Source organism: Netta rufina (assembly GCF_964035555.1).
Source record: "Netta rufina genome assembly, chromosome: 1".
NCBI lineage: Eukaryota > Metazoa > Chordata > Aves > Anseriformes > Anatidae > Netta > Netta rufina.
This window is the reverse complement of record NC_140123.1, coordinates 70160515-70187986: the sequence shown is the minus strand read 5'-3', so window position 1 is coordinate 70187986 and position 27472 is coordinate 70160515. Positions and strand designations below refer to the sequence as shown.

Below are 27472 nucleotides of genomic sequence, written 5' to 3'. Positions count from 1 at the left end.
ACGTAATGCTCATTTCTGTAAGGAAAGGTAAAAACAATCAACCAAATTCATCTCTTCCTTTACCCTGAATCTGTGGTCCCAGGATCAGTAGGGAAATGATTGGTTTGCAGTGAGAAGGTCAGTGAGGTAAAAATCTCTATTGAATTCTTGGTTTGCACCAATACAACAGAAAGATTGCAATTGCATTTCCTGTTAGTTGGAGAAGCTGGGAGAGGATAAGCTATTGTACTGTATTGTAAGAAAGTGAAATTATGCCTTTAGGAGTGAGGGATTATAAATCTTAGTTTTGATTTATAATTATGATGACATATTGCTAATTTAAAGGACATTTATGCGAGTTAGAATTTGATGTCAAAAGAAGACATGGTTACTGTCTAAATAAGTAAAATTTATGTGACAATTTAAAAGCTTCTTCAGACAGGGGAAAATGACTGAGGAAAAAATAGCTCAAAAACATTCAAAACACTCTTTATGTGTCCTAAGACTAATTTTGATCGTTGGCTATTAGAATAAAGTGGGATCTTCTTCTATTCAACAGCCACACAGGGAAAGCAGTTGTTTTCACATTATAATTGCATGTTTATGTAGGAACCATTCTGATTTTTCATGTCAATCATGCAAACATTAGAGAAGTAGTCCAGGATAGATAAGTGACTTCACAGCAAACTGACACATACATCATTCTTGTGTAGCTTCTAGTGATATTGCTCACTGCTTGACTGGTGACACTTTTGTCTTTCTTTTCATTTCTTATCAGTAGTGAATGTTTCTGAGTTTTGAATTTCCTGTGAGGATCCTGAAATGATGTGACACTGCAGTGAACAAGTAATATTGAAGAAATTTTAAAGTCACGTCTTCGCTAATTGATCTAATGTGGTTCATTTGATGCTGAATATGCTCTCAAGTGTTCATTGCTAATATGGAGGCATGTGGCCTCCATATTAGCAATAATACAGCTATAATACAGCTCCAACACAGCTTGCTGTGAGCACACTGTGTGGGTGCACAGGACTGCAGAGACTCTGTCAGTTCCGATTACAGTTCTCTGTTGCTGCCCCAACTGCATCACAAAATCCCCCTCAAAAACGGAAGCTGTACCTCGAAAGAAGCAGTCAGCACTTCTAGCAAACTTTTAGCTTGAAAGATAGGAAGTATAACAGAAAGACAATGTTATGCAAAATAGGAAAATAGATTATTGGAAAGTTCTGCTGCCCCCTTCTAACTAGATGTTCCCCAGTTCCTGGAAAAGAGCTTCTGAGAGTGGTAGCAGAAGGATGGCAGAAACGTGGTTGTATGACATAACTTAAGGGCAATGTTGGGTTTCACTTGAACAAAATATGCATGTCACACATAAGACTGATTTTAACTTTTTTTTTTTCTTTTCTGTTAATGAAATACAGAGACAGAAACCTCACTCATGATGAATTTTCCTGTGTTCAGAGTTCTTTAGTTCTTCTGTTTCTGTGTACTATTTTTCATCTCAGTGCTTATTTGTTATAATTATTTACAATGTTTCAAATTAGTCATGTATTACTATTTCTGTTCTGTCATCAGCAGACTAAAACCCTAGCAGTCCCCTGTAGACACTCAACTGCTTTTTGATTCTGACAGGACATTTTTGTAAGCAAAAATCCACCAATCCAACAAGACAGCCAGACTTTGAGAAGAAATGTGTTGCATAGAGGCAATCACAGCTGAGCAGGAGGGCATGCATGGGGCTTAAATAGCTGATGTGAGGAGCTATCAGTGTAAGATGAAGCAAATAACTCAGTCACTCAGTATACCTCAGTGAAGCCTTTTCTTTGAAAAACTGTTCTGTATGCCTTGTTCTGTATGCTTTTATCTCTCTAAATCATGAAACATCCATTGAAGGAGGAACTGTAAGGTAGGTATTCTAGTTTCTAAGTAAATCTGATAATCAGCATTGTTTTATCTCTTTCTCTTGTTCCTTCTTCCAGTGATTATTTTGTTGAAGATAAAAGGGTCTCAAGGGAGAGATGAAGGGTTTGCAGGATACTGTTGCTCCCAGTAGTTAGGGTAGCTAGGTGAGAGCTGGGATATCTTAGTTCATACTGAGTGTTTGCCAAAAAATATTGCCACAGCCTCTGCCCAGGACTGGCTCCTGGAGAATTGCTGCTGAGCACAGAGGGGGCTCTGGGACACAGGTGGATGGAGAAGTATCTGGCAGGAGAGATATCATGAAAATGCAGGCAGTAGCAATATTGAGGAGGATGAATGCAAGCCCTTGTATGTGGCTACAGAAAGACACTGGGCGAAGCCAAAATGGTGTGAAGTAGAGTGAGACCAGGATGTGGTGAACTGTGGAATGAGACAGATAAAAGGAAGTAAATGCCATGGTTGTAAGCCAGGCTTTAATGTGACCAGTCCCCAGTTAAGATAAAACATCCTAACATTCCCAAAGCTGCAGTTAAACTGTCAGTCCCAAACCTTGAAACGAGCCAGCAGACCTAATGGCACTCCTTGTTTTCTCTGAATACCTTGCACTAGTGAGTATTTACAACTCCATCTTCCAACAAAAGATTAGAAGTGTTAGCAAAATAACATGGAAGCCCATGATCCCTCAAAAAACAAACAAACAAACAACAAACAACTCCACCCACACTAAACAGTCCTACAAAAATATACATTTGGTTCCTTTCTTTCTTTCTTTCTCTCTCTCTTTTTTTTTTTTTTTTTTTTTTTTTTTTTTTTTTTTTTAACACCCTGTTTACTGTTTTAGGGCACAGTTCTGCTTGGTGGTAGAGATGTGTTTCAGTCTGCCCAACACTTTAAATGTCTCTCCATTAGAATTAATTAGCATCAGATTGGTTTGTCCTTTTGCATTAGAAGCACTGGAAATCATTCCTCAGCTACAGCAAAAGTTTCCAGAATGGTGGCAGTCATACATTTAAGAGCTGAAGTTCATGTTAAATTGAATGTACTTGATGGAAAAATAGATAAGTGGAGATGGCAAGAGTTAGCCAGTGAATTAAAAAAAAAAAAAAAAGGATCAGAGTCTGTAGTCTGGCAAATCATTTTTTTTTTTTTCTCCCCAAAACTGTTATTCATAAGGAGCTCAAGTGATTTACTCTGAAATACAGCAAAAGCTGATAAATGAGTCACCGAAATGCTTACAGTGACCAAGCAAGCAATTCTCTGCTTGATAGGTACTAATGGGACTTCATGGGCAACCTGGAATAATTGTGCTAATGGACCAGCAGAAGTCAGAGACCACACAGAGCTCTGTCCACAGCAGGTCAGAGCTAAGTCAGGGACAGAATAGTGAGCTGGAGCCAGGTCCTGTCAAAAGTGGGTAGGTTCAGAATTAATGTACTTGATCATTTTTTTTTTTCCTTTGCACATTTTATATTTCTTTCAGGCAGGGTGAAATAGAAAATAGATAGATTGGCACTTACAGAAACTCACAGTTTTCATAAATGCAGCAGAAGATACTGACTCAGTACTGCCTGTGAATTAGCATCATTCAGAAGCAGCTGTGAAGGGCTGAGGGTTTTGCTCACACTTTCTGAGCAATTCCCTTTTTCTCTGCCAGTTAGTAGGGACAGTAAACACAGTCCATCTGCCAGTCACTTCCTGGTGTCATCCAGGAGAGTTTTTATAAGGGCTCCCCTGCCTGAAGTGAAGCTCTGGCAATGATGGAGTATGAAAGCATTTGTCTCAGACAGCCATGCTGGCAGTTATATTGAACTGGTATGTGTGGCAAAACATTTGCTGCATTTGCTGTTTGAGAAGGAAGCGCTATATTATTGATAAAATTATTGTTAGTCTAATCCTTACCTAATGCAGTGCTTCCTTTAATGAGGTAGGTAAATATTTCTCAGTGACTTTTCTACCCACTCTTGTGGTCTTATGCAATTGATTTTCTCTTCTTATAAAATAAAAAAGTAAAAGCAGCTTGAAATATTCTTTTGTCTCCAATCTTTCTAGTAGTGATACGAGCAACTCTACCTCCTCAGCCATGTCAATGACATGTGAGCTGCAATCCTCTTTAGGAGTGTATTGACAGCTGGTACAGCATGTAAACCTCTTAGAGTGAAAAGCATGAACCTGAATTTAGTCTGATAAAAGGAACTGTAAACCCAGAAGGGAGGGTAACAGAGAATACACTCTGTTTTTGTCTGATGCATCTTTAATTGTGTAACCTAAACAGCAGGGATATGTCATAATATTACATAAATACACAGTTTTATAACATCTATTGGTAGCACATGGCTTCTTTGCCGAGCTGTACAGAGTGGCTGCACAGTACACTTCTTTGCCTACTGTACAGAGTAGCTCCCACTGCTTGTTTGTGCAGGTCAATAAGACCAAACTCTCAATGTGTTGTGGCACAATGGACTGTCCCCAGATATGAGCTAAGCCAGAGCTGTAAGTAATAGGGATGTTTCAGAGTAAAAAAATTAAACGTCAGCTTGTGGAAAGCTATTGTTTTTGACCACAAATTAAATAACAACATACACCCATTGCAAATCTGTTCATAGTTGTATAACAGTACTGAAGAGGATTATAGGGCCAGAAATATTTCAACTAGCCTATTTTTGCAGAAGACAGACTATCATTGGCAGAAAAGAAAGATAGATTGTCATAAGTATTTGTGTGTTTGGATATAGTACTAGTCGCAGCTTTGAACCTGTAGGTCTGTCAACAGCAGTTGAAAGAGCTCCATTAACGTCACTGGACCTGTCATGCTTTTCTTCAGCTGGAAATATGATGTTTGTGAGGCAGAACACGAGTTCCACATCACAAGCAGTTAACAAATGTACCAATTTATATACAATTTAGAGTAGGACTGAATTTTCTTGTGTCAATCCAACAAATGTTTTAGAGGCTCAAACAGGCGAGACAGAGAAAAGAAAATTCTGGTCTTCGTACTTGTCAAGCACTGTATAAATCTAGGGAGATTTAGGTCGTACAAATAATGCCTTGAGGTTATCCAAATAAACTATTGACACCAGCTTCCTTATATGTAAAGGTATTTATTTACTTGTATGCAGAATTAGTTATCAGGTTCCTGCCCCTGCTGTCTATGCATTTCTTCATGGACAAGATCTTCACAGTATCATGGTCTACATCACATTTGGTCTTTGTTGTCAAGAAGGATGATCTTAGTGACATCATAACCTGTCCTGTTGAGGTTTCAGTGTTATTCACCAAAGTTAAGTTAATATATAAACTGCCGTAACACTACAGGGTTGAGATTTTAACCATACTTATAGCAATGAAGAAGGAATGTTGATGGAGTCTATCCTTCCTTTCTAAATTTATAGCATTTTAAAAATTTAATGTCTATACATTTTTGGCTTAAGTTAAATTTTACTTTTTTATCTCCACCATGAGTAATGATATTTCTCCTATCTAGCCCACAATTTTACCTAATGCTTCCAGGGGAGATAATTCCTGTAGTTTTAGTTCTTTCACTATTCTGATTAATTTTCAGATTACATAACCTTAAAGTAGTATAAAACATACTTCTGCTTCTCATGCATTTCATTTTTGGTTTGTTTTTTAAAACATTTATTTGAAATTGGTGGATGAAAAGCTTCACATGAGCCAGCAGTGCTTGCAGCCCAGAAGGCCAACTGCATCCTGGGCTGCATCAACAGGGGAGTGTCCAGCAGGGCGAGGGAGGTGATTGTGTCCCCTCTGCTCTGCTCTTGTGTGGCCCCACTTGGAGTGCTGCATCCAGGTCTGGGGCCCCCAGCACAAAAAGGATGTTGATCTGTTAGAGCAGGTACAAGGGAGGGCAACAAAGATGATCAGAGGGCTGGAGCACTTCTCCTATGAAGAAAGGCTGAGAGAGCTGGGGATGTTCAGCCTGGAGAAGAGAAGGCTCCCGAGAGACCTCGTTGCAGCTTTTTAGTATTCAATGGGGTCTTACAGAAAGGATGCAGGGTGACTTTTCACTTGGGAAGATAATAATAGGACCAGGAATAGTGGTTTTAAACTAAAAGAGGGGAGATTTAGATGAGATATTAAGAGGAAATTCTTCACTCATAGGGCAGTGGGTCACTGGAACACGTTTCTCAGAGAAGCTGTGGCTGCCCCATCCCAGGAAATGTTCAAGGCCATGTTGGATGGGGCTTTGAGCAATGCGGTCTGGTGGGAGGTGTCCCTGCCCATGGCAGGGGGCTGGAACTGGGCAATCTTTAAGGTCCCTTCCAACCCAAGTTCTATAATTCTATAAATTGCAATCTACTTTTAAGTGACATGAGTCAAGTGCAATGCCATTATCTGGGCTTTAAAGTTGTTCTGTTTGTGTAGAGGAACAACCATTGTTACATACTGATTATGGAGGTGTAAAAGAGCTACCTATACATTACAACTTTTAAGAGCAATGACTAAGAAGCTATTGGACTGTGCAGTTAGTCACATGGTCTAAAATTTTGTGTAGACCTGTGGGGTGCCAGGAGTTGGACTTGATGATCCTTATGGGTCCCTTCCAACTCAGGATATTCTATGATTCTATGATTCTATGGTAGCAGTCATTTTATTGTCTCTCTTTTGTCTTGTTTTCTCTCTTTTTCCCCCCACTTCATTGCTCCTCTGCCTAGTGTATCTGCTTACCTTTCTTTTTCCTTTGTGTTTTCGTATTGTCAGAGTGCCCTTCAGATTTCATGCTATACCATGCCCTATTGATAATTTCTTTTCTGCAAACTGCTTGTGCAGACTATATTAAAAAGACATTTGTTAGTGCAGTGGCTGTTTATCTTTGCAACAGTTTCTTCAGTTGTTTTATTCAAAAGATACATGTGAGAAGCTGTGTTTTGTTGGCATTACACTTTATCCAGCTTTCAGGCATCTGATGTGCCTGTCAGACTTCTCTTATTTGGAGATGCTGTTAATTTAAGAGCACTAAACCTTTTTGATATGTTTGATTTTATAACCAAACAGCTGTGTAACTGGTCCAGTGCATAGCAAAGGATAGGCTTTGCTTTTTTTAATTATTATTATTATTTTTAATTTTTAATTTTTAATATTTTTTTATTTTTCTGATGAAAAGCCTGTTAGTTCATGCTTTTCAAAATGCTAACGGGTGTTTTTGATTGAAAATTAATAGATTATTCAAGCAGTAACCTTCTTCAAGAAACAAAACACTTATAAACTTTCTTCCATCTTTAACTGTCTGAATTAGCCGTGCTCCATGGCACTTCTGCCAGGACGGGACCAATAAGAGAGATTCTTTGTCTCAATTCTTCTGCTTTTGGAAACAGTCATATTTGTCTTGCTTCTTTAGTGGTATTCATTTGTAAGGACCTGCTGGTTTTTCATCTCTCTTTGTGTAGCAACTTGGAGCCTTCTGCCTTAATGAGAGGAAGAAGACAGAAAGAAGCTGAGGGCAATGGGCTGCTCTGTCAGCATGGGGTTTCCCCTTTTCTGCAGATACTGTCTTGCTGGAGAATTATCTTTTTGTAGCCAGCAGCATTGACTCTCTCCCTTTTCTCTTTTCTTTTTGTTTGGGAGCACAGAATGAGGTTTTATTTATGTAACCTCCTGTCTGGATAGTCAGAAATTTTTATGTGGATGCAGACTTATTATCCATATGCCTACTGAGCAGAATCCTATCTTTTTATGGTGATCAATATCCAGGTCTTGTTTAGCTTTGGGAGGCCACTGATTTTTAGAACATGCATAGCAAATGTCGTGACATTTCTCATCAAGAATATGCTAGGTCAGGAGCAAGATGGAAAGAAATCACCTCTGTGAGATTATGGAGTAATCAAAGTGTCACTCTGTAGAGGTCCAGAAGGAATGCAGTGTCTGAGAAGAGAGAATCTGGCATCTGTGTGATAGGGAGGGAAGTACTGCATCGTTGCTATCAAGAAGTATGATGTACAGTTAAACCGTGTTGCTGGAACAAAGCCACCTGACAAGTAGGAAAAGGAATTTCCTTCTGAACCCTGAAAGACCTGATTTTGTTTTGTTGACTTTTTCAGTGCACGGGATGATGTTGTTAGCTGGAGAATGATAACAGCTTAAATCAGGAGGAAAGGAAGCTGAAATGGCATCATTATTCTTTACTTTTTCTGATAAGTCTCACCCTTTGGGGTGAGACTTGCAGATATAATTTTCATGCTAGTCAGAATGAGACAAGGAAATTCTCAGAATTTCTTGGAATGCATAATTTATAATAGTTTATTATTATTATTTTTATTTGTGAAAACCTATATTTACTGTGTTTGCAGACTCAGATCTTATGTTTCAAAGTCATATTCCATTCCACTGAATCAAAAACCTATGTTTTAAAGCTTCTTGTTAACATAAATTAGATAGTTCCTTTCTGACACTGTAGCCTTGAGGTCCCTACAGATATCAGCCTTTAAGGGCAGAAAAAAGATATCTGGTGGCAAAACAGAACCCAACACTGTGGAACGAGTTTCCTGAGGCTCAGAAACTGTATGTGTTTACATGTTACAATGCTCTTAGTGAAGGGCTGCTACAGGGAAAAGCGTAATCTTTGTGAGAAATAAACTGCATTTATTCTTGTATCGTTTCAATCAATATTCTGCAAATGTTGACAGTAAATAGTGTATTATTATCAGCTACCTTTATATTCTGCCTCGTTTCTTTAATTTGTTCCTCTGGGATTTTCAGTGTTTTAAAAAAATACATGAAAAAGAAGCATGAAAATCTGGAGGCTAATATAAACATTGTTTGTGTGAGGCTTATATATTTTTTTTAATGAGTAAACTCACTCAAAGTTCATAGAATCATAGAATCATTCATGTTGGAAAAGACCTCTAAGATCATCTAGTCCAGCCTTTAACCTAATACTTACAAGTCCACCATTAAACCATGCTACTAAGCTCTACATCTACACATTTCTTGAAGACCTCCAGGGATGGTGACTCAACCACTTCCCTGGGCAGCCTATTCCAATGCTACACAACCCTTTCAGTGAAGAAATTTTCCCTAATGTCCAACATAAACCTCCCTGGTGCAACTGGAGGCCATTTCTCATCTTATCACTTGGTGTTTGGGAGAAAAGCCTGATCCACACCTCTCTACAACCTCCTTCAAGGCAATTGTAAAGTACAATAAGGTCTTCCTGAGCCTCCTTTTCTCCAGGCTAAACAACCCCAGCTCCCTCAGCTGCTCCTCATAAGACTTCACCAGCTTTGTTGCCCTTCTTTGGTCATGCTCCAGCACCTTGTTGTCCTTCTTGTAGCGAGGGGCCCAAAACTGAACACAGTTCTTGAGGTATGGCCTCACCAGAGCCAAGTAGAGGGGGGTAGTCACTTCCCTAGTCCTGCTGGCCATGCTATTTCTGATACAAACCAGGATTGATGTTGGCCTTTTTGGCCACCTGAGCACACGGGTGGCTCACATTCTACCACCTATTAACCAATACCCCCAGGTCCCTTTCCACCAGGCAGCTTTCCAGCCACTCTTCCCCCAGCCTGTAGTGCTGCATGGAGTTGTTGTGCCCCAAGTGCAGGACCCAGCCCTTAACCTTGTGGAACCTCATCCAGCTGGTTTCAGCTCTTCAGTCCAGCCTATCCAGAGTCCCCTGCAGAGCGCTTTTACACTGGAGCAGATCAACACTCGTGCCTAACCTGGAGTCGTCTGCAAACTTACTGAGGGAAGTAAATTTGTCAGGTTGATTGTATAGTCAATATGAGGGATGGGTGGAGGAAAATGATTTGAGGAGTTCTGTCCCTTGCCAGTGACTGTAACTATCCTAGACCAGACCTTTAGATGGCAAAAGTTATATGAATAATTTCAGTGTCTTATGCTCAGCCAAAAGCTGAAAAAGAAATTTTAATACCTCCATTGTAACCAAAATAATGAAAAGATTAAATATAATGGAAGAACTTCCATTCTAGTGAAAAAAAAACAACATTATTTTATCAACTTAATAGTGCTATTTCAATATATAATAGCTATATCGCTCCTACAAATGATTTTTTAATCTTAAAAATTTCCTCATGTTTCTGCCTACTCTGAGTATTGTGTCCTAGATTTGGAGAGAATTTTAACATTTTTTTGCTGGGTCAAATCCACTGAGATCAAGGTCTAGATAAAGGCCAAATGAGTTACAGCGTAATGTCTTAGGAGGACCTAATCATTTACCAGATATGTGTCTGAGCTCTTGAACTTGCCTTGTTTCATTTTATAGTGGACAAAGGACAAAATACAAGTCCCAGCAAGGTTACATTAGTTGGGATCCAGCATGTGTTTTTTAAAATAATGTTTAATTTGATGAGATCTTGAATTTTATAATCTATGGGGTGGTCTGTTGCTTGCCTTTGCCTCCTCTCTCCAACATCTCTCCAGGCACAGAAACCAATCATACTTTTTTCATGTTGTTAATGATTTTTTTTTTCCTATATCTGTCATCTGCCAGGCCTTTTCCTTCCTTCCTTCCTTCTTTTCATCTTCTTTTTATTCCCCTTCCCCTTCCTCTACCTTTTTCCTTTTCTTTTCCTTTTTAAACTCTAAGCAATGAGAATACTTTGTTTTTCATTACAAAGTTAATTTTTTTTTTTCTTTAAAAGTTGCAGGTATGAATAGTGTTATCTCCTAATTCCTGAAATAAAACATAACAGAGCAACAATTTAAAAAAGAAGAAAAATGGCTTCTTTACGATTTCATCTCTAAGTATAGCTTACTAATTACTCTTTTCAATCTCCAAAGCTGGGGTGAATAGCATACAAAACCAAATTTTGAGTATGCAAGGCCAAAAGCATAATTACATGTGACAGTTTGTCGGTACATCACTTGGATTAATGAAAATTATATCAAAAAAATCCTTTCTCATCATTCTGTAGGAAAGTGTTCCCTAATTTTGGATATGGTCAATGGTCTTCTAACAGTACTTAATTTTCTTTTATTGTCCTTAAATTGATCCAGTCTGATAGTGAATCTTCATTCTTCAACATACATGTCCCAAACCTTTGAGAGTACAACATTTCACCAATGTAGTGCTTGGAGAATAACTTTATGGTCACATTGTGGAATCATAGAATGACTTGGGTTGGAAGGCACCTTAAGGATTGCCCAGTTCCAACACCCCTGCCATTGGCAGGGATGCCACCCACTAGATCAGGTTGGCCAAGGCCCTATCCAGCCTGGCCTTGAACACCTCCAGGGATGGAGCATCCACGGCTTCTCTGGGCATCCACAACTTCTCTGGGCACATCATCCAGTTCCTTTTCAGACCTGTCTTTCTGCTCATGTTTTTGTCATCCCAGTGCCTCTAATTGCATCTTTAAGAGACCCTGGTTAGATAGAAAGTTAAAACATAAAGTTGTGACTACTTTTTTAACTTTTGAGATTCTTGGAATTGTCTCACAAACTGTGAAAAATTATGCCCCTCCTCTCTACCTGTTTTATTTGCCATAAATTCAGTTAGCATCAGAGTTGGTTAAGCTAAAATCCCATAGCGAATGCCAGAGAGAAAAGCTGGCATTTAAAAGCCAGGCTTGCAGAATATACTAAAGTATTATGAATGCAGCCATGCTTAAAGAATTGCTGATAAATTGCCTCCTAGTAGCAGATTCATTTTTCAGCATATTCTGCAGTATTGGAGAATAATACCTCTTAACAGGTTATCTATGTAATCCACAGAGAGACTGGGTTTTGGAACTTGGACCACTACCAACCCTGGCTACTGCTGCCTATTTCGGATTTGTAGCTAGCTGGCAGTCACCAACAGCTAAACTGTTTTGGCAGCACCTGCTCCTGAAATGTATTTTCTCCTTCAGACTATCCACAGTTTTTGTATGCTGCCCCTGGTAGCTTTCCAATTTTCTTTGCTGAAGCAGAGAATGGAGAGGAAGAAACAGCAGCCATGCTTTCTCAATACAACCTGTTAGTCTTTCAAAGGGTGGTCTTTTTGTGTCTGCCCCATCACTGTGTTCCTGCTAGGTGGTCACAAGGCTCTGGTCTGGCCCTGGTTCCTGTCCTAGTCTCATCCTTATTCCTCCACTGCTTGCTGTGGGATGGGCCTTGGCTGTGGAGGGCACAGCCCTGCCAGTCCCATAGCCACCCTCTGCTCCTGGCTTCCTCCTGATGGGGCAGTCAGCCCTTGTGGCATCATGACATGGGAGCAGAAAATGCATGGAGAAGAGCATAGTCCTCTCAGGTAGAACCAGATGAGCTTCAGGGCATTTTAAGGATTGGGGCAGTTTAAGGATTAAGTATTTTCTTTTAGCTTCACCCAGTGCAGTGGAGTCCTGGTCGATATATGTTGTTAACCATATCCTGAAGTCTTTTTGATGGAGATTTCCCCTGGCAGAAGCAGGCAAAGGCTCTTGAGGAAAAGGAGCAGTCAAGTCCTAGAGGTATCCGAAAGTTGTATTTTTCAGGGGAGTGCAATAACCCCTCAAAGACTGATTGGATTTCAAACAAACAAACAAACAAAAACACCGGAAGTGTTATATTTTCCAAGCTATTTCTGAACTTTAAATTTGTCTTAATTCTTCAAGTAGCAGAATATTGAAAAAATAGAGGAGAAGACACCACTGCCACATCTTGTGGGACATATCCGCCTCCCAAGATCCAGCAGAACTGAATGAATTCAACACATTACCTAAGTCCTATATAAGGAACCATTTTTGTCTGGGACAAGCTCAGCACACATTTCACTACATCTGTCTTAAGCATGCTCTTTATTTGCCTGGGGACTTGGCACACAGCAGGTGCTTCTCAACATGAGACCTGCCAGTTGGCTTTGCCTTTGGCAGTGCCTTGCTGTCAGGTAGTGCCAGTACCACAGTCCTCTGGGGAATCCTGTACAGTCCTGTCTAATAAAAAATTAGGAAAGTCAAAGAGAAAATGAGCCTGGATTAAGTAATGCTTTCATTGCTAAATTTGCCTGACATTTTAATAGTGCATGCTTTTAAAGGGTTGAGAGGTTATTGGCTGATTTAGTTGAAGCTACATAAAGCAGTCATGGGGAAATGTCTGGAGCCTGTTTAGAGATGTGAGCTGTGGAGTCTTCGATCCTTCCCTTGACAATTAGTATATCAGCTGACCATATTTCATTTGGTGTGGGTAGTCATAACAGTTCCTCCATGACGTGCTACCACTAAGGACAAATCATGATGGAAGGTTGTGTCTCTGTGTAGGCACTTACATATCATGAGGTTGACGGATGTATGCATACTGCTGCTTAGTCCACAATCAGTGTTTAAAAGCTGAATACTTGGATTTTGGTCAGCACAGTTAGTACCACACAACTACTGTCCAAAAGTGGATTTGATTAGATACTGACAAATACAAAATCTGGTGGAAGAATGTGTGTTAAATGTGATCAAATACTGGTATAGGCTTGTCTTTTTGTATTTTTCTTTTGTTTGTTTGTTTGATTTATTTTTGTTTTGTTTTCATAAAAAAATGTTTTTCAATTTATTTCTACAATGTGCTTGTTTACAGCTATGATAAGAGTAATTAGTTCAGTACACATGACTTAATGTAAGGATAAATATTCTCTAATCAAGGAAGAGAGTGCTTCTGAAACTAGGCTTTAGCCTACAACAATGTAGAAATGATAAATTAAAGTCTTATAGTTGTTTCTAGACTCCTGCATGATTAATTATCTCTCATGTTCTTACTCAAGTCTTCTCTAGGAAACTTAAGTTTTTATTAACTTTGATATAATCTCTTGTATCTAGTAATTTTAGTCTTTTGTTTATGAGGAAAGCTCACACAATGTTTTAGCGACTATTAATTCAGGAAAGTATGCTACTTTTTTTTTCTTTTTTTTTTTTCTTTTTTTTTTTTTTCTGAAGAGATTCTGCTTCAATGTTTTATATAGTGAAATTCTCAATAAGTTATGCTCAAAACTGCTGATGTTCTTGCACAATATGTATGCTTCCATATTCACCTCTTCTGACCCAATCCTTTCTTCGTAAGTGAGAATCATTGCTTTCTGTTGTCATAGAAATAGCTCTTTTACTGATATTTGCGTGCATGACTTAACATATGAAGCATTATATTTGCTGATGTTTAAAATGTATGCTTTTTTATTATAGTGTAAACTTAATGTATTGTGTGTTGTGATTAATCTTTTCAATATGAGGCTAAATAATAGGCTCTAACCAAACCTAGTGAATATTTTAAATGTTTGCCAGCTAACTAGGATGAGTGTGGTCTTTTTCTTCCTCAGGTTCCTGTAGGTACCTTTTGGTATCCTCTACTTCAGTGTATTTGGGATTGAAAGGTTGTTCATTGCTGAAAAATTGTTCCTAACAAAATCATTTAAAATGGCATGTGTAAACACATCAGAAAGGTCTGAAAAGGCAGTGCTCACATGTTCAAGGTGCAGGAATGGAGTTCTCTCTGTGGACTTCATCCCAAGTCCCCTGAAGTAATTTGGAAGTAATAATTTGCAGTTAATGGAAAACAGTAGCTTGTTGTAGACTCTTCTGCCACTGACTCTGAATAACACCTGAAGAGTTGTCAGATCATCGGAGGGAATGGCTGGAGACTCCCACATTTCTTCTTTTCCTCTGCAGCTCTCCTTGTGCTCTTCTGCATGTCCAGGAGGTCAGGGGGAGCCTACTTCTCCTTACACTGCCCAAATGAGTGTAGGAGATTGAAGGTCACATCTCCGCTTACAGCTGTAGTGAAGTACAACTTACCACTGCTTGGGAGCAGTGGCACATCCACAGATTGTGGGGGCTTCTGCAATAGATACCTTTGGCTTGTATTCAGACCCTTGTATTTTTTAATGTGTTGGTGGGATCCTTCTCCATCTGCTGTCAGACAGCTGGAGATTCATCTGTGGACACCATGGCTTGGCAGGACCTACTCTATCATCTGTGGCAGGGATAGACCTCCTACAGCTCTGGTTCATCTTCTGGGTTACTATGGAGACAGAAATTGTAATTGCTTGAAAGATTAGCAATAGGAAAGTATGACTTTGACTGCAAGTAACGAGCTCAGAAAATGCACACTTCCTCAGAACAAACCTATACTCCTGTGGAGAGAGCCAAAATCTGTATATAAGGCTGTCACAGCAGTAGCCAAGTGGTTAAGAACACAATCTTCTCTTTGAAAGATTTCTTTTAATTAAAAAAAAAAAAAAGCCCAGCTGTAGCAAATGTGAAAATGAATGTGACCACAGCTGTAGTTACACAGGAGGCAGGTCATACTCTTCTTTTTATAATGTCAGTTCTATATGGATCTTTCCACATGAATGTTACTTTATGAGTCTTTGAAGGAATCCTCATCAAATACTTTCTACTAAGATTTTGGTTGGTTGGATGCTTTGCCATTTTAAGTTACGGTGTCTCAGAAGAATGAAGGTGTTTCTGCACAAGTACTTTTCTCATCTCTTTGGAAGGAAAGTGAAATGGGAATGTTTATCTTTTGTGCAAAGGTCTATGTGTATGTACATATAAATTCACACATATGTAAAAGCAATTTTTTCATGCCTCTTCTTTTGATGATTAACATGCTAATGACTTTTGACTCTGAATCATGAGAGAAAAACAATGGGCACAAGTGTTATCCTGCTTACCAGCTCCTCACCTGCACATAGTATAAATTCAGACCCATCTTCAGATCTTAAGAGCAAATCTATTCATAATGTGCTAACCAGCTGACCTAGTGATTAGCTCCTTGGTAATGTTGATGAATTGCTCACTAGAGAGAGACTGCGCTCCATTCTAGTGCATAGATATGATCAAAGTTCCCATCTGTTTCGATCGTGAAGATAACATTCAAAGTATGAGCTGATCTCAGGTTTTGAAATACGTCACACTGATTACTTTCTCTTATTTACACAGTGTCATAATTGTCAGCCACTTGCAGGGCCAAAGAGCATTGAGAATGATGCTGCTAGCATTTTTGAGCACTGCAGACTTGCTTTCGTAATAGCAAGGACTCTTTAGGCCTTCCCACATTTTGTTTGCAGAAAATCTGAACCTGATGATCAAATCCTGCTGTAGTGTCTCTGCAGAAGTGTGAGAGGTGCAAAGGTGCTTGCGTTAGGCTTTCTACATTGGGATGATGTTCATTTTTATAATCTGTGCTATTCTTTCATGATTTTTTCCCCCAACATTTCTTTCTAGAGCTTTCAGCCTTCAAGATTTTTTATGCCCTAATTAGCTTTATTGTTTATATTACTCTCATACTCTAATTAGGGTAATCACATCATGGGGGAGTTGAAGCTCTCCTGCTTTTTCTCTAATTATTTTTGTTTTGTCAAGCCTGGCTGTTTCCCGCTGCTTATTTTTGTCCATGTGTTTTTACTCTTTACAAATTGATGTTGTCATGTACTAATGGATTTCATTTTATCTGAAGAACCTTCCCAATTTTACTATATTGGCCCTTCTTGGCAATCTGTGAAGCTCTGTAGTCCCATTTAAGTATTGCAAGACATATACCAGTCAGCGGGGATAACAGATGCACAGAATAAAGAGAGGGTAATGTCTTTAACTAGACTTCTGGATTCTTCACTTCATGTTTGGTCATTTAAATAATCTTCCACCAAATCTTGGGCCTCTGCCTGGTCGCCGTAGCTGAAGTTGCTTTGGCTTGCAGCACTGTTTCCACAGTGGTCACTCATTCATGGTAGTGATGTGGACTTACTGTGCACTCTGGGATAAAGAGCAGAACATATCAACTCTGACATGTCTGTGATGAAGCTGAATGTATGCTTACCTGAGGATGTCTACACAAAGTGCCAATTTTTAACTGGCCAGTGTTTCTGTGCTGCTCCAGCTGTTCTGCTATCAGTACTTCAGCTTAGTATTGGGAAGCTTCTGGGTTAAAAGCAGTTTCAGAACTAGTTTTTCTGAATTCACATGTGATTACCATGCAAGAGTCTTTACATAGAGGCAGCATGATCAGCTGTTCCACTCTCCGCTTCCCTTTTCATGCATGTGAGGAGTGGTGTGTTACGAGTCCCTGCCCTGCTCACCATGCAGACCTGGGCACTGCGGCAGGACATGGTGGGTTTGTGGTGGCAGCACGCTCTAATCAGCCCTCACTGGTGCTTGAGGATGGGGATTGTTTATCTATCTCTATAGATTTCTATATATATATATATACACACAGAAAGATAACACAAAGCAGTTTAGGTAATACACTAACAATTCAATGGAAGAAAATGGATGTTTTTGTAGAAAGTTTTCTGGTTACTGATCTTAGATTTTGCACCTGTCCTACGAGGAAAAGAAGTAAAGTAAGTGTGGAAAGGTTAGTGGTATGCACAATGTAAGGTTAGAGAAGAATAGCATACCATACAATACTTTTTGGAATCTTTTTCTTTCTTTTGTGTGTGTGTGTGTGCATGTGTGAAACAAATGGCATCATTTTTTTTTTTTTTTAACATCGGAAACAGCTAATCAGTCTTTGCATCAGTTAAATTTCTGAATGTGCGAGTTCAAGGCCTACCATCAGAATTTTTATTAAATGTGTCACCTTGGGATGCAAATTCCAAATGTAGAGGAATGCCAGGATCAGCCAGAAGCATATCAGTATTGCATTTGAGTACACGCTTAAAGTCCTAATAGTGTTTTTACTCTCCTTATGGATTACATTCTGTGAAAGCACTAGGTAATCTTTTACATCTAAGGCTAAGATAAGATTAAAATAGCACTTGCTGTAAAATATCAGAGTTTCTCCACTTAAACATTTTGTGTGAATGATGTTCTCCTATTTAAAAAAGGAAGTACTTCGATAGTTTCAAAGTATGCAATCATCTCTTCACAGATGATGTGTCAGTGCAATGTAGCACCTGAGTTCTAATCTGTCCAGTGTTTGACCTGATGTACTGGATAATTCAGTCTCTCTAACACTTTGTTCTCTCTTATTGAGACTGCAAATATGGTGCTTAAAGCAGAGTTTGAAGAAGTACTTTGCCCACTCAAGGCTAAAATAACCATATCCATTTTCTACACAACTAGCATGGCTCCTGAATTGGTAAAACTACTCAACAAGAAAGCTGAAGCATTAACCAGAGGTTTTAATTTTACAAAGTCTGAATTTTCATAGTTACAGAGTGGCTGAGGTTGGCAGGGCCCTCTGGAGGCCATCAGGACCAAGGCCTGCTCCAGCAGGGCCACCCAGTGCAAGCTGCCCAGGCCCATCTCCAGGCGGCTTTTGGAGATCCGCAAGGAGGAGACCCCACAGCCTCTCTGGGCAGCCTGTGCCAGGGCTCCTCACCCGCACAGCACAGAAGTGCTGCCTGGTGCTCAGAGGGAGCCTGCTGGGGGCCTGCTTGTGCCCATTGTTTCCTGGCCTAGCACTGGGCACAACTAAAAAGATCTTGGCTCCATCTTTGTACCTTCCCTTGAGGTGTTTATAGACACTCATGAGATTCCCCCCTGGGCCTCCTCTCCTCCAGGCTGAACCGTTGCAGCTCTCCCAGGCTTCCTTCACAGGAGAGGGGCTCCAGTCCCTTGGTCATTTTTGTGACCCTATGCAGGCTCATATAACTCTATAAACTGAAAGGAATTCCACTATCTTCCACTGTATTATAAGGTTAAACACACAGATCCTTCTTTTTAGACTTTATATGTAAAGGGATGCATTTGCATATTAATTTGTTTGTCTATGACTTTATAATTTTTCCCCTCACAGTCCAGGAATAGTAAAAGACACTTTAGGTTTTCTTATAGTTGTGGCCATCAAATCTAGGTGTATTCTGGAGTAAAGACATCTACATATTGACTATATGTCTAGGAAATTTCTTTGGAACATTCTGGTGGTGAGTGCCTGAAGTTATGAAAGGAGTGAATTTGAATGCATCTGAATAATGATTGTATTGATGGGAAACATCTCTGGAAGAGTCAGGTTTAGGAAAGTGCTCTAAATGGTTCAAGTATTTCATCTCTCCCAGATGCCTGCTCCAAAGTCAGACCCCCTTTATTGTGTTTGATTCTCTTCAGCTGTCCCTTAAACTTCAGGATTTATATTTTAGCAAAAAAAAGTAACAATGCTAAGCTGCAATATGGCAAGACATAGCTCGATCTTCGTTAATTATCTGCAGCACCAGTACCAAGACTTGACGGAAACTGTTTGGAAGTGGTTGTGCTGCAGGGATGATGTACTTCAGATAAAACTTTCTTCCCTGTGCAAAGGGGGGCATGGTTGCTGTAGAGTTTACTAGATTTCTGTTATCTACATGTATGACCCAAAGGACACATGTGGAACAAATATTATCCTTTTATTTTGTTTTCTATGGTATACTTACATAAACTTACATGAATATATGTAATTATTTTCCTTAAGATTTTTTTTTTTTTTTTTTTTTTACAGTGCAATTGTTCCACTGTAAATTTAAGCACTGTGAAATGTAAGCATCCAAGTGTGGATTATTTGTATATTGCTCATCTGGCATTTGGAGGGAATTTCATTGACTATTTTAGACACCACTTTTAAGATGAGGTAAATTTCTCTTGTTTGGCCACCATGACTGTAAGGGAGTAACTACCTTGACTAGTTCAAGCTTTGTGAAAACCATAAGTTAGGCAAACACCATTCCTAAATTAAACTGATTAGATGTTCTTGTACCAAAATATTCTATAGAACTGCAGTGAATTGTTGCAATGCAAACTAACTGTTCTTTTTTCCCTCTCTCCAAAGGTATCACTTCAATTTTTCCAAATTATTCAGCTCAAGGTCAAGAAACACTTGCTTTACAGAGAAGACACCACTGCTGAAGGTCTCCTCAGAGGACAATGGGTTGGTTACTTTCATTTTACTCAAAATACTTTTTTTTTTTTTTTTTTTTTTTTTTTTTTCTTTTCTAAGTTCTCTTCTATTTAATTGTGCATGGTTCTTTCTTATATCCTGACAGCAAACCTGATGGGAAATAAAGTGAATGTCAGGGGTTGCAAGCAGAGAATTACTTTGGAGGAACTTGAGTGGAAAGAAGGGACTATAAATGGGACAGGGAATGATGTAAGGTCTGAGGTCAGGGTGATTAGAAAGTCCTTAGGACAGGCAGCTGCTCTCATTTGCTTCATGTGGTGTTACATCAGGTGCACTGCAAGATACAGCAGAGCTATGTGCCCAGTTCTGATGAGGATTTTACACACTAAATCCTGAAACATGTATGCCTGGTACTTCAAAATGCTGATTTTCTCAGGTACGCCCGAAGCATCATGAGGTCTTTATCTTTGATCTGCTGTCTATCCAGCTGTATCACGAAGGGGAGCTCTGTACTGAATACATGTAAATCTATGTTTTTGTTTTTCCATTGAAATACATCATAATGAAGCTAAGAATATGTAAGGTCAGTTACATATACTATCTGTTGAAATAAACCACTGTTTTGTTTTATTTATTTTTTTATTTACTGAAAATGCGTGACAGGTTGCTGTGCATGGCTATTCACAATCCAGATTTTACCACAGATGATGATTCATGGGACAACAGCTCTGCAGAATTTGAGCAAAGATTTCAACTGGGAAGTGAAATGACCAGTTTGTCTAGATCTGCTTCTTCTGAGAAATATGAAATCTTGGACAACCTTCATGCCAAGTTCAATTCATCAAAGATGAGGTCTGAATTCAAATCTTCAGTTACTTATTTTTTGCATTTTTTTTTCATTAGTTTTAGTTTTTAAGTATAGCTGGCTAGAAAATGTTTTATTTTCTGCAAATGAATAAAGTAAGACTCCATATTTAGGCCGTATTTTGCTATTGATAATTTATAAATAAACCCTGATGACATTGATTACAGCCTAATGATCAATAGCCGCTTGTTCTTAGAAGCATTAATCACAACTCCTATTCTAAATTTGAAATTAAATACTGTCTTTGCTTTTAACATTTTGAAAGCCATTTCATAAAAGCCTCTTTGTTGACTCCAGATTTATTTTTCAGTGTGCTTTTATGAAATATTTGTCTTTAATTAAAATATATATATATACATACACAGTTTTTTAGGTACTAACAATGATTTCTGGAGTCATGACAGTAGCTTTTTGCAAATACACAATGCAAAATATAAACAAGAACTTTTTTTTTTTTTGTCTTTAGGTACATCTATATATTTCACTCTTTGATTACTCTCAAAGTAATCTTTTGCCTCATTTAGGCGACGATGACCTTGAATCTTTTAATGTATTAAAACATGTCAATATAGTAAGAGCTTAAATTCAAATTTTCTCAGGATATTTTCACCTGGGGTTGTAGCTAACAAACTCTTTAACCTCAGATACTAATTCTCTCTGTCTTTTCTGGAGTTTCAGCACTTTCACCTACTTTGGTTTGGACCCTGCTAATAGTGCTAAAGATTTGCATAGAGCCCAGTACTGCATGTCCTCATCATTGATCCATGGAGCTTTTTCGACAAGATGTCCATGCCTCTTTTCCCAATCTGTATGTTGTCTTAGCTCATCACTTCACAATTGTTTTCCTTCTTTCATTGTGCATATGGTACTGTGTGGAGTGCCACTCTCCTGCACCGCTGCTAAACAAATGGAGCAGGAGAATTTCAATGGCTGCAATTAGTGCAATATGAGCAGATGTGAAGAAGTTTGGCAGGCGTCTTTCTTCACGCTCACAGTAGCTTTCCCTGGTATTTCATGGAACAAAGGCATCGAGCGGGAGAGCAGAATCAATTGTTTCCAGTATAGCATACGTTTATAATCTGGAGAGTGGTGTATTTCTCTGGCAGAACTTCCTGTGAAATATTTTCATTGCTATAGTGCTGGTTGTACATATGGGGCCAGCTTCTTGGCTGTCGTAATTCAGCATAACTCTGCTGAGATAATAAATGGAGCTAAACTGCCTGACACCACATGCAGATCAGACTAAAAATCATTTGGTTTAGAACAGGGGGTGAAATCCTTCATAGATTTATACTTCATGCATTTCCAGCTGAAGTCAAATAGGATTGTGCTGGAGGCATATATCAGCACAGAGTTTGGCATGCAGTTTGTGCTTGCATCACCGTGCCAGATTAGCACTCTGGAAAGAGACAGATTGCAAAACACGGACGAGTCAAAGGCTCGTCGCTTCTCAACTGTAAGCTGTTAAAAGCACTGCTTCCTTAATACAAAATGCCATGAAAACAAACAGATGGGAGGAAAAGAGGCTTTAAAATTCTACATTTAATAAAATAACCATTTCCAAAAGCTTTTTTTTTATTATATCTTGACAGCTCCTTGAGATGAGTTTCTGTTATTTGCAGACAAGTGTTTATAAATTTATGAAGTCTTAATTAATGCTTTTTGATTTCTCTTATGTTTTAAAATCTAGTTATTACTGTTTCTTGGTTCAACAGTAATTTGAATTATTATTATTTGGAATGATAATTTGGAAGTGCAAACAGAAAATACTAAATACATTAAAATTAAACCAATCTGGACTGGGCTTTAGTAGTTCATAACATGATAAGTTCTCAAAAATACTGAAACAGCTGTGATGTGAAGATAGGGAGACTAGACAAGTAGGAGAGAGGCTACATGACAAAGCTAGCACTAGGTATTTTCCATAAATCATACTCAAAAGAATACTAAAAGAATCATCAGCTGAAAGAATTATCAGAATTATGTGGGGTGCTGATAATGACTTTTGCTGTCATTCTTCTCTTTTCAGATCTTTATTACCCTCTCTCCCACTCTACCTTGTTTTTTGTTAGAGCAGGGCTCTCTGGTGCTTCTGGAAGAAGCCACCTAGCTGGCTTCCTGTCTTCCTTTGCTTTCTCTGATGTTTCTCCTGTGCAAAGTTCGCATAAACTTGCTACCACTTTTTTTTTTTTTTTTTTTTTTTTTTGTAGGATGTTTTAGTCCCTTTGTACCAGTTTGACTGTGGCATCATATTTTAATCAGCTACTTTTTTTTTTTTTTTTTTTTTTTTTTTTTTATAAACTCTAGAGGAAGGAATTTTTAGGAAAAAAGTTTTTTCAAAAAATGGGTCTCCGGTCACTCATATTACTTTCAGTCAATGAACTCGATTTAGGGACTTATATCCACTGTGATTAAAAATTATTTCTGACTCCAGATTACTCCACTTTAATATTTTGTTCTATAGCATCTGTCAACAGAGCTATTTATTGCACTGTTCCCTTCTCAACTAATTATCCTAGTGACTTGAAATGTTTTTCTTCTTGCTTGTCATCAGGCTTAAATCAAACCTTGCATTTATCATTCTCTCAGAAAAGCAATGATTTAGTGTTTACTTTTGAAAAAATGTGATGAGAACATCAGTGGCTTCAATTAGTGAAGAGATGTAATAAGGGCAAATAACAAAAAGAGTTCTGTAAATTAAGACATCTGTGTAACATTCTGATGGGCAACAAGAAAATAATTAAAGAGTTGCCTCTTATGGTAAGATAAAAGAGCTGGTAATTTAACAGTGATAAATCTTAAGATTTCTTACACGAGAGCATAATTTTTCAACATTTGAATTTAGAGTTATTCTTGCTAACCCACTCCGTAGTAAGCTCTGACACTTCAGAAGATTTTATGGCATTGAATCTCCAGAACTGGGCATTCCCTCAAAAGGAACAGATGTGCTATGGAAAAAAAAATTGAGTTTTGCTAGACGGTTTATGTAGAGATGCTCACACAGCATATTTGGTTTGAAGATATACTATTAAAACTGGGAGATTATTAAAGCTTGCTCTTGTCTTCAAACTATCTTTTCAGGATGCCTATTGGGCATCCTATGAATAACTTTCAGGATGCATATTGGAAGTCTGGTTTTGGGGAATTCGTTCATGACAGTACCCCTCTATGCAGCAATCTGTCATTTCTGCTCAGATGTGTCACCCTCCTGCAGTGGCTATGGTTTCCTTTGCAGCCCTGGGAGAGGTCAGGGAGAATTAAAGGTGCTTTGGGTCTCTTGGGAGCCATCAGTAGCAGCAGGAAAGTGGCTCCAGGTCCCAGCACCAGCTCATGCTGCAGCATTCACTTGGCTTTCCTGAAGGGTAAAACTTCCTTCCCATGCATTAAGAGCAGTCTGGTGGCAGAGTGGGGACAGAAAGCCCTTATAGTCACCATGGCTTCCTAATCCTTTGCTGACCCTGTGTAGTTGTGTTCACACTCTGACGTGGTGTGATATCACTTCTAAGTGCTCAACATGGTATTTCTGAAATGGCAGAACAATTAAGAATACTTTTTTTTTTTTTTAATTTTTATTTTTAATAACCATACAGTAAATACATGTTTCTTACTTTTCAGGTGCTGTCTAAAATTCCTGAAAGTTTCAGGTCTTTTTATCTTTGTAGTTGTCTGCTCTGTAAGTATTGAATTGGCAATCCTTTCCCCCTCTTTCTATTAAATTTCTTACAATTAGTTTAAAACAAGTTGTGATATTTGGTCTTTGGTAATAAAAAAATGTATCAAGGGTGGGAGCAAGATGGCAAAAAAAAAAACGAAAAAACAAACACGAAAATGTTGTGCAGATTCTTATGCCTAATCAGACAACTGCTCAGTGCACTAGCCACCACCCTGGACAATGTAGTAGGGCAGGTAGCTGGGTTTGAGCAGTCAGTTTTAACTTAAATTTGTGTGTCCTCAGTGTTTCCTTCTTGAATTTAAGACGGGTCTTCAGATGTTGCTTAAAACTTGGGGAATGTTGGTAGGTTTTTCCTCTAGAAAAATGTGTATCTCCTCCTATAGCCCTTTGAGCAGCCATTCTCTCATGGAAGCCACTAAAATGTATAAAAAATTTTTGTGTCTTCTGCTTTTCTGAGTGGCTGCTGAAAAAGGGCAGCTGGGAGCAGTTCCCACCAGTGAGCACTAGCAGTCAATAAGAGTAGGCAGGAACTCCCCAGAATATGAGTGTTGAAAGGAAAATCTACAAAAATACAAGAGAAGATCTGTGCTCTCTAGGCAGACCAGAGACCCCAGCATGTCTTTAAAAAAACCTCTCCCGTTCTCAGTTCTTTTTTCTGACTTCTCTCTTTTTCACCACTCTGTTCTCCTTCCTTCTTCCTCTGGTTGACTTTGTCATTCTATGAGAAATGTTCTCTCCTTGGCTTTGTTTGCTGATATACTCCAGGCAAGATTTTGTTTTCCTGTCCTGTTCCCAGCACTTTTCAGTCTGTTTTCCTCTCCTTCCCTCTCCCACTAGAGCTGTTCTTAGTCTTCATTGTACCTCCCTCTCCATGTAAATTCATCACCATTTTGGCTGTTAATTTCACCCATCCTGTGATGCTGTGAGACAGCTAGTTGAAGAGGTTAAGTTCCTTTGTCCTAAGAAACACTTGGATGGCATATATTGAAGAAGTGCCTTTGACAGTAAGTATTATGTGTCCTTGATATGTGTCTCTGGGCCACTTATCAGCTGTGGGGGAAGCATACCTGAAAATATGGAAAGCAATCTTAAGATTTAATGTACTGTTTGAAAGAATCTTCTGTAAGTTTCTAAAATAAGCTTAACAGGTCTTTTTGAGTTTTTGTATTATTAATGTATATTTGATTTTTATCCTCATCCTAGGTTTTATTTGGCATTTATCCAGATCAAGGTATGTCCTGGCAGATGTTGGCTGTCTCGCCTCTGGAAAGCTTCTGTATCCTTCTTTCATTGAAGAAAACTGAACTGGTTTCATTGATAAAGTGGTTGAATGGCTGTTTTCTCGCTATGCCCAGGAAGGATTTAGTGTCCTCAGAGCCTGGGCTGCACTTAGACTCATTACTTGATGCAAAGCACAGTCATGCTCCACATTTGAGCTATAATGTATAGCACCTGTCTGGGATGTCTTGTGGTTCCCATCCAGTTAAGTTCCATCTCTTTGTATGAAACCTGAGGTGTGTAAGTGGGACCTAGTGGGATCAAGCCCCAGAAAATAGCTCTGACCATGACTAGCACATGCCCCTGGCTGTAGCAACTGCTCTCCAGGCCACTTGCTCTGGATGCTGTCCATGCTCTCCATGCTGTCATCTGTAGCATGTAGGGTATAATGTACTTGGACCATGATGCTACTCAGTGAACTCCTTCAAAAGCAGCAAACTAGGTGATTCACAGACCTGTTTCCAGAACAGCTTAGCACAGGCATATGTTTAGTTTTGTGCATCTGTAGATATTTTTCAGTGGAGGTGTGGAATCTTTTTCTTTTCTTTTCTTTTCTTTTCTTTTCTTTTCTTTTCTTTTCTTTTCTTTTCTTTTCTTTTCTTTTCTTTTCTTTTCTTTTCTTTTCTTTTCTTTTCTTTTCTTTTCTTTTCTTTTCTTTTCTTTTTTCTTTTCTTTTCTTTTCTTTTCTTTTTTTTTTTTCCATGTAAAATTGCTCAATAGTGAATTTAAGTCCACAGATCTTCAACAAACTCTTCAAAAGAACAAGCAACAGAATAATCCAAAATAAAAATGATTCATTGCAGGTGAATGCAGACCTGAATGTCAAAGGTCTTTGAAGGATGAGCATTCAGTTAGTAAACAAACAAAAATCACATTTCGTATTCTCAATATATTTCTAATTTTATCACTTTGGTCTACAATTTACTTGTTTATTATTTCACTAATGTTAGAAGATGATTCAAGCTACAGATATACTTTATGGGCTCCTGGGAAGTGTCTTGTTCTGAAAAAGTGTGATTATTACATTTTAAAAGAGTGATTTCTTCTGCTTAACTGGGCAGGTCTGTAGCTTTGAGCAGGGAAAGTCCACTTTAAATAGCTTTGATTTTTAGCATTCTCACTATTGCAAATAATGACACAATATTACATGACTGCTAGGGTAAATGAGGAAGAAAATGTCTTGAGGGCCATTTATAATTAGAAGTGGAGATTGTTTTTTGGAGGAGTGCAAGTGAATAGGACCAGTGGGACCAGTGACAACTTCAATGGTAAACTCCCATCAGTATCTTGTTCACACCGGTACTTTTTTCCTCTTTGAAACTGTTGTTGAAAGGTCCTATTTACATATGCATTTGGTCTTGAACAGCACCAGAGCTGTAATGACAGAGACTGCCAAATCAGGGTGCATTGGTGGCAAGTCTTTGAGTTCAAATTTTAGTCAGCTCTCAGAGCATAACTTGAGGATTAGATGTCTTTCCACAGATGTTGGGTTAGAACCATAGCTTCTGCATTGTGCCTGTTGATTCTGCAGCCAGTTATACTTTTTGCTTGTTTCAGGAAATGCTGTTGGGACTGGGATATGAAGACAAAAACAAGTATTCCCAGATTTCGCATTTTACCTGTCATGTCAGGATGCTCTAGCCAAGTAGCTGTCAGACAGAATACAGCATCCCCCTTCTTTACTTGACAAACCTGGAGCTGCATCTTCTTAGTTTGTGTCATATGTGTTGAAAACTGGATGTTCTGTCCTTGCATTCCTACCTGAGGTCAATGAGATAGGAGAAAATATGTGAGAAGAAAGCTATGCTTCATTTTCAAGGTGACACAGCAATTCAAGCAGAAGGGTCAAGGAGGAAGATTTCATTCCTAAATGAGGTTTTGAAAAGGCATGAGCAATTCTGAATGTCATCTCACCATTGCTGCTAGTCTTCATTTATGCAGATGTAAGCTCATGTGTTTGTCCTCCACTTGGTCACACAGTGAAGAAAGTTTTCACCTTTTTGGCTAGACTTGAGTAATGCTAACCA

At 38.7% G+C, this 27472-nt stretch overlaps 1 protein-coding gene across 1 annotated transcript in view; it reads left to right on the top strand.

The window, feature by feature from the left end:
• The window catches only part of OCA2 (OCA2 melanosomal transmembrane protein), a gene marked incomplete at its 3' end in the record, with an annotated part of 212861 nt that overhangs the window by 35888 nt on the left and 149501 nt on the right, over positions 1–27472 (top strand). The window contains exons 3-6 of the mRNA XM_084297206.1: positions 19561–19659; positions 20293–20481; positions 24110–24167; positions 25371–25443. Coding sequence (XP_084153332.1) covers positions 19561–19659; positions 20293–20481; positions 24110–24167; positions 25371–25443 — 419 coding nt within the window. The remainder of the gene's footprint in view (positions 1–19560; positions 19660–20292; positions 20482–24109; positions 24168–25370; positions 25444–27472) is intronic.